Source organism: Nicotiana tabacum, chromosome 18 (assembly GCF_000715075.1).
Source record: "Nicotiana tabacum cultivar K326 chromosome 18, ASM71507v2, whole genome shotgun sequence".
NCBI classification, from domain to species: domain Eukaryota; kingdom Viridiplantae; phylum Streptophyta; class Magnoliopsida; order Solanales; family Solanaceae; genus Nicotiana; species Nicotiana tabacum.
The window spans coordinates 37444684-37452152 of record NC_134097.1 but is presented as its reverse complement, the minus strand read 5'-3'; the positions used below and the strand labels follow the sequence as shown (position 1 = coordinate 37452152).

The following is a 7469-nucleotide window of genomic DNA, read 5'->3' as shown; positions in this document are numbered from 1 at the left end:
TTTACAAAACCAGTATCCAATCTCCTCTATAACTACTTATTTTTCTATTTATAGGGGTACATAGACCAAAAAACCCTAATTAGTACAATTGGGAGGAATATTCCTAAAACTAGCCTTTACTGCAATAATAAAGGGACTGCTCGTCCTCATCTTCGCTCCTCGTCTTCACCCTATGTTGATCTACCTCAACCTCATCGACGACATATCGTTTCTTTCACGACGTCGACCTTCTGATACCAAATCATCACGTCCTGTTGGTGAAACGTGGTAGCCTCTGAAGGCTTACTTAATATTGACAAGGCCCATATATATTTATGGCAATTTTTAACCCATACAATTAGTCCCTCTGGTTGTTGAGGTCATCCTCGTGGGCGAATTCAATGAGCAGATAAGGGTAGTCGTGGTTGTTGTAAAAATAGTTAGTCCCTCTGCTTGCTGAGGTCATCTTCGTGGGCGAGTTCAATGAGCGAATAACAACAGTCGTAGTCGTTGTAAAAACAGGCGACGTAGCGCTACGCGGACCGCATATCTCAAATCTTAAATTTCCCGGTGATTTAATGGAACTATCTTGTCAAAGAGACACGTGACGTCATTGGTCATTCGTCATAATGATGATGATTCTCGATGCGTCACGTCGGTTCACGCGCGCCCCTTGAATGGCTTTGTCGTTTCGATACTAGTGACAATTATGATAGACCATTTCAAGTCCGGTGCTTTCATATTGTGCCTCCATTATTTGAATTTCACTTTCTTTAGAGCCATCTTTTTTTTTGCGAAAATTTTACTAGCTTATCATACTTGAATATTCTTCACATTTTGATATTTAACTTTCCTTCATACTCTCATCTTCCATACTTCATCATTCTACAAATTCCATAGCTATGTTGAATCTTTTTTTTTAAAAGTTAATGAGGAGGATCAACCTACTCCACTAGCCGTCGTGTTTCCCGTCCATGGGGGAGATGTGGACCAGCTCGCAGATAGCTCATGGTGTGACTCTGCTACATCCGAGATGGGGAAGGAGAGGACAATGGAGGTCGAGGGTGCGGCGGCCACTGAATTTGGACAATGGAGGTCGAGGGTGCGGCGGCCACTGAATTTTTGTGTTTTTGTTCATCTCTTGTACTTTTGGTTGGCGCCTTTGAACGCCTTTGTATAAACTTTCTCTATGAATATAAAGGTTCTTTTTGGTTTCATATATGCCTTTTGTCTTTGTGCGTTCTTATATTTGTACTTGTGTTTTGCTTCTGTGTTCTCTTCATTGTTATCTTCCACTCGAGTTTAGGCCTAGGGCTGATAAATGTTGTTTGAACGGGTCGAACCATATCGTTGAGTTATGTCGAGGCCGAGGGCCGATAAATGCGATTCGAGTTTTTCGATCATACTATTTTGTTTAAGTCGTAGCTGAGGTCTAATAAGAGTCAGTCGAGTTGTTCGAACGTACCTTTGATTGGGTTGTGGCCATGGGCTAATAGGAGTTGTTCGAGCTGGTCGAACTTTCCTTTTATTAGTTCATGTCTGAGGGCTGATAGGTGTTATTCGAGCTTGGTTGAACGTACCTTTCGTTAAGTTAGGGTTGAGGCCCGATAGGTGTTGTTCGAGCTTGGTCGAATGTACCTTTCATTGATTTAGAGGGCCGATAGGTGTTGTTCGAGCTTGGTTAAACGTACCTTTCTTGTTAAGTCGTAGCCGGGGGCCGATAGGTGTTGCTCAAGCTGGCAAACACACCGTTCTTTTTAAGCCATGGCCAGGGTCGATAGGTGTTGTTCGAGCTGATCGAACGTAGTGTTCTTGTTAAGTCGCGGCTGGGGTCGATAGGTATTGTTCGAGCTGGTCGAACTTACTGTTTAGGAGAGCAATTTCAATAAATGTGCATCGTTATTATTTTGTCGTTGTTGCACTTATTACATCATTTTTCCTTTAGGCAATTTTTTGGAGAAAAATTACATGTTTTGGGTGTTAGCTGGCATTCCGGTCCTAGTTCCAGTATATCTAGTCCTTTCATTCAACTTGGAGATTCTTGAGGAGTCGGGCAATGAAATATGTGTCTGTTCTCGTTTACATCAATTCGAAGTGTCCCGTTCGTCGCCTTGTTTAAAACCTCCTTGAAAAAGCCCAACTGGGAAAAAACTCAAGTGAGGGAAAAAATAGTACGACTTACGGGACATTTGTTATTTTTTAGAAGTTGAAGTACATAAGATGATTGTTACTCCAATTGTTTGGTAGGAGTTTCCCTTCCATAGTTTCCAATTGGAATGAACCCTTGTCTACTCTGGCTATGATTTTGTATGGTCCGTTTCAGTTAGTTCTAGGGGTGTGCATTCGATTTATCGATTCGATTTGACCCTTATCGATAATTACTTATCGATTATCGATTTGTACATATGCTTATCGTTATCGTTTCAATAAGGTTTCGATTTTTTCAATTTCGATTTATCGATTTTTGGGGCTTATCGATTCGGTTATCGATTACACGAATAAGAAAATTTGCGGGATACCACGGAAAGTATATTGCTATAAACACGCCTAACTAATATGAACAAAAAGAAACTAAAATAAGACGAACACCGTTTATAACATAAAAATTGTGTCAACATGCACATGCAACGAAACTAAAGTAAGGGATCAAATGTATAGCACCAACACTCCAACGATATAAAATAAAAATAAAAATACATCATCACGGCTAATTCTATTTTCCATTAATTTGAACTTCATTTCCTTGAGCTTTAAATATGATCATTCCTTAAATGTGGTAGATGCAATAATAGGGTTAGGGACTTAGGGTAAAGGAAAGGGTATTATAGAATAAGGGTAAAAAAAGGAATTTTTTTAGTATATCTTATCGGTTTATCAATAAACCGATAACCGAAGAGAATAAAATCAAAATCGATAACTTGATAAGGAAAATTTCGAAATTGAAATTGAAATCGATAAATCAATAATTCGATAATAAATAATTGATTTGATGTATCGATAAACCGATTTGAATGCACACCCCTATTTAGTTCCCAACTTGCTTTCTTGTGGGGTCTCTAGTTGCCTGGGTCTTGGCTTTGAGCACGTTGTACCCGACCTTGAGCAATTGAATTTTTGCCTATTTGTTGTAATAGCGTTCTGCTTGCTATTTTTGTGCGACCATCCTTATGTATGCCATATCTTGTCGCTCCTCGACCTCGTCGAGATCTTGTCTCCTATTCTCGTCGTTATCGTTGCCGCTTTCATGGAAGTACCTTAGGATGGATTATTCGACTTCGACTGGTATTACTGTCTCCGTTCCATAGACTAGAGAATAAGGTGTCTCTCATGTGCTCGTCTTCAGGGTCGTTCTGTGCAGCCATAACACTTCAGGGAGTATTTCCAGCTACAGTCCCTTGGCGTCCTCAAGTTTTTCTTCATGATGTTTAACATAGATGTATTGGAGGATTCTGCCTGCCCGTTATCGGTGGGGTACTAGGGAGTTGAAAGTATCCTCTTAATGTGTCACTTATCGAAGAACTCGGTGGTTTTTCTCCCTATTGAATCGGGCAAGGAAGTCCCTCAATACTTCTCCTAGGATTGTTTGATGGTGAAGATATCATTCACCCTTATTTTAACTTTCTTAGCCCCGACACGAGCTGTTACGAACTTATCAACCATCTCTTCGAATGTTTCTATGGAGTAAGCGGGCAACTGTGAGTACCATATCAATGCCCCTCCAGTGAGAGTCTCTTCGAATTGTTTTAGCAAGATGGAAGACACATGCTCTTTGGTGATGTTGTTGCCTTTCATGGCGGTGACGTAGTAGGTTACATGATCTTCAGGATTGGTTATACCGTCGTAGATTCTGAGATATGGGGACGTCTTGAAAGTTTTTGGTATGACGTGTGGAGCCGCTTCTTCCCGGTATGGCTGTTCAACAAACCTGTCGGCGTATATTTTTGGTATTAATTTAGGAGCGCCTGATATCTTGTCTACCCGTTCCTGGTATTCTTTCATTTGGTCCCTGAGTGCCCTGTTCTCGTTTTCCATTTCTTCCATTATTTTCATCACGGTGGCGAGGATGTTGTCACTTGCACTGTCAGTAATAGTGTGAGTTTTACCTGAAGTCAGAGGGCTCGGTTGGTCGTCCTGTTCGTTCCTGTGTGGTGCTGCATGGACTCTCGTGGTTTCTGTGGTCATGCATGGGGTTTGCTTATTGAGCATGCTGGCTAGAGTATCAGTTAGCCATGCTTCGAGGAGCTTTTTTACGATGGATGGCGCCTCCTCTTCTGTGGACGTGGAGGCCCTCTTCCTGTTTGGTTTTGTTGTGCTGCAGAAAGGTGTAGGTGACCTCTCTAGCTTGGGAGAGGCCGTGGGCATTACCTCCTCGTCATGGGTATCACAACCTTCGTTTATGGTACTCATGAGGTTGAGAGGAACATTATCTGTTACCTTCATTCCCTTTCCTTGATTACCTACCATGGAGGTTTGTTTTGTTGGCAGAGAAAAAGATAAACTTTGTGTTCACGCAAGTTATAGATCTAATGGAAACTAAAAAGTTGGGTTAGAAAATTCCCACAGACGACGCCAAACTATATGACCCAAAACTTAAATTTAGGCTTATGTAATCGAATTTTATAATAAAGTGGGGTTAATCTTAGCCAATATTAATATCTAAAAGATAAATTAAATGCTTCTTGTAGTAGGATCTCACCTGTGTTGTTTGAATGGCAATAAATAATAACAATAATGCTATAATCAATGATCAAAGAATATGCAAGATAGCGATAAATGATAATAAATAACGATAAATGACATTTATGTAAATAAAATGGATGTGAGTCACCCGAAAATGGTGGGATTCCTTGATATTCCTTATGACCAAGATAGATGATGATAAATTCTTTGAATATTCGAATCCTCCTTGGATCGTGGGAAAAAAGATAGATAAAGATGTGAGAGAAAGGTGGACTTTGTATGTATATGGTAAAGTAAGAATTTTTAGTGAATGTTAATGTGTTGTTCTTTACAAAATCAGTATCCAGTCTCCCCTATAACCACATATTCTTCTATTTATAGGGGTGCATGGACCAAAAAACACTAAATAGTACAACTGGGAGGAATATTCACTTAGAAACCCTATTCCTAAAACTAGCCATTACTGCTATAATAAAGGGAGTGCTTGTCCTCGTATTCGCTCCTCGTCTTCACCCTATGTTGAGCTACCTCGACCTCGTCGACGGCATAGTGTTTCTTTAATGACGTCAACCTTATGAGACCAAATCATCACGTCCTGTTGGCAACACGTGGCAGCCTCTGAAGGTTTACTTAATGTTACCTTCTGAGACCAAATCATCACATCTTGTTGGCGACACGTGGCAGCCTCTGAAGGCTTACTTAATGTTGACAAGGCCCACATATATTTATGGTAATTTTTAACACATAAAGTAACGAGGTTGTTATGTTTTTCTTCTTTTTCTCCCCTTTCTATTTCAGATAGAAGAAAAGGTAATCAAGGGACACAAATATCTCACTGGCACAAAGTTGAAGGAAAAGCAAAAGTATTGATGAATGAAAACAATGATGAAGTGATTGATGTTCCATATATTCATTTGGAGACCATTTTGGCCGCTACTGACAACTTCTCAAATGCAATTAAGCTCGGACAAGGAGGATTTGGTCCTGTTTACAAGGTGAAAATTTCATTCTTAAGACTCTGTGAACTGGTACGGCCACATTGACCTTAGAGTAATGAGATGAAAATTTTTTGGCAGGGTATCTTTCCAGGAGAAAAGGAAATTGCAGTGAAAAGGTTATCTACTCATTCAGGACAAGGCATAGATGAATTTAAGAATGAAGTAACTTTAATTGCAAAACTTCAACATCGAAATTTGGTGAGGCTATTGGGCTATTGCATTAATAAAACTGAACAGATATTACTCTACGAATATATGCTGAACAAAAGTTTAGATACATTCATATTCGGTAAGTTAGCCAAAACAAGTCTTTTATTCTCAAATTTTTTGTTTTTATAATTGATCTATTTTTTTTGACAAGGATAATTGATCTAATTTTATCGACATCACTAAACTTTTTCATGGTAATGATGCAAGATAGAACACATTGTCAATTATTGGATTGGGAGAAGCGTTATGACATCATATTGGGCATTGCACGGGGTATTGCTTATCTACACCATGATTCACGACTGCGGATCATTCATAGAGATTTAAAAGCTAGTAATGTGTTACTAGATGAGGAGATGAATCCGAAAATTTCAGATTTTGGCTTGGCAAGGATAGTTGAAGGAAAAGGAACGGAGGCAAATACAAAGAAAGTAGTGGGGACCTAGTAAGTAGAACATCCCTTCATCTCATTAATTCCTAGCAGGAAGTAAAAAAATCTTATACTTAATGCATTTTTTCACCAGTGGCTGTATGTCTCCTGAGTATGCACTGGACGAATTGTTTTCCATCAAGTCAGATGTGTTTAGTTTCGGAGTAGTCCTACTTGAGATAGTCAGCGGAAGGAGGAATACAGGATTTTATCAATCAGAAGAAGCCTTGAACTTGTTGGGCTATGTAAGTGAAAAAACTTCCCATGATGTAGTAATATTGTATCTTTTACTTAGCTTTGATTCTCTGATAGAAAATCTATCACAGGCATGGAAGTTGTGGACAGAAGAAGCTGAAATACAATTGATAGACAAGTCCTTACTTGAATCTTGCAACACAAGTGAAGCAACGAAGTGTATAAATATTGGGCTCCTGTGCGTACAAGAAGATCCAAATAAACGTCCTAACATGTCAGATGTTATTTTAATGCTGGGAGGCGAAGGTAGTAGTCTTCCACAACCTAATCGACCAGCTTTTGTAATAAGGACGCACACTTCTAGGAAACTTTCTTCTTCCTCCAGTAAGCAATACATTGTCTCCAACAATCAGGTGACAATTACAGTCGAAGAAGGACGCTAGCAGGGAGGGGTACTTTCAAGTGTTTGTACTCAACATATATATTTTTTTGTACTTGAGAAATACTGGAGCAATATGTTAAGCCCTTAATCTAAAATGCTAGAGGAAGGCCAGAAAGGAATTTGTTGTTTAGAACACTTCAGTTAACAAGTACAAATTTGTTGTGATATGTTAACAGTCAGAGACAATATAACACTTAACAAACAGTGGCACGACCGATTAGTGCAGTTTTAGTGAAGGGACATTACATATTTCAATATATATAATGTTCTGCATAAGTATACAATAACAATTGGGCTCTGCTTTATATATATATATATATATATATATATATATATATATATATATATATATATCAAGCTGTCCAACAACATAGAACAGTTTCAAACCAGTGGATCAGATTCATCTCAACAAGTGTTCATTTTCGTTAGTGCTAACAGTAGTTATTCTTATTCTCTTCTCACTCAGCTCATTTTCAACCACAAGGTGTATAATACCACAACCAAAAAGCTCATGTTATGGAATTTAAATTAGGGA

General features: G+C 38.9%; 2 protein-coding genes across 2 annotated transcripts; both read left to right on the top strand.

Moving 5' to 3' along the window:
- The first annotated feature begins 5292 nt into the window (after nt 1-5292).
- On the top strand, nt 5293-7152 carry LOC142172476 (G-type lectin S-receptor-like serine/threonine-protein kinase At4g03230). Its single transcript, XM_075236105.1, has 5 exons — nt 5293-5389; nt 5458-5654; nt 5736-5946; nt 6075-6542; nt 6624-7152. Exons 1-4 carry the CDS (start codon nt 5293-5295, stop codon nt 6311-6313), a joined length of 744 nt encoding a protein of 247 aa, XP_075092206.1. The 3' UTR covers nt 6314-6542; nt 6624-7152.
- On the top strand, nt 6375-6935 carry LOC107770241 (G-type lectin S-receptor-like serine/threonine-protein kinase At4g03230). Its single transcript, XM_075236104.1, has one exon. The coding sequence runs from the start codon at nt 6375-6377 to the stop codon at nt 6933-6935; it is 561 nt and encodes a 186-aa protein (XP_075092205.1).
- Nucleotides 7153-7469: the final 317 nt, after the last annotated feature.

Excerpts from the sequence above, each read along its gene's own strand:
- LOC142172476 (XM_075236105.1), top strand. The coding sequence starts at position 5,293 with ATGTTACCTTCTGAGACCAAATCATCACATCTTGTTGGCGACACGTGG. Across the intron at positions 5,390-5,457 it reads AAGGCCCACATATATTTATG|ATAGAAGAAAAGGTAATCAA; the intron begins GTAATTTTTAAC and ends TTTCTATTTCAG. Across the intron at positions 5,655-5,735 it reads GATTTGGTCCTGTTTACAAG|GGTATCTTTCCAGGAGAAAA; the intron begins GTGAAAATTTCA and ends ATTTTTTGGCAG.
- LOC107770241 (XM_075236104.1), top strand. The coding sequence starts at position 6,375 with ATGCATTTTTTCACCAGTGGCTGTATGTCTCCTGAGTATGCACTGGAC.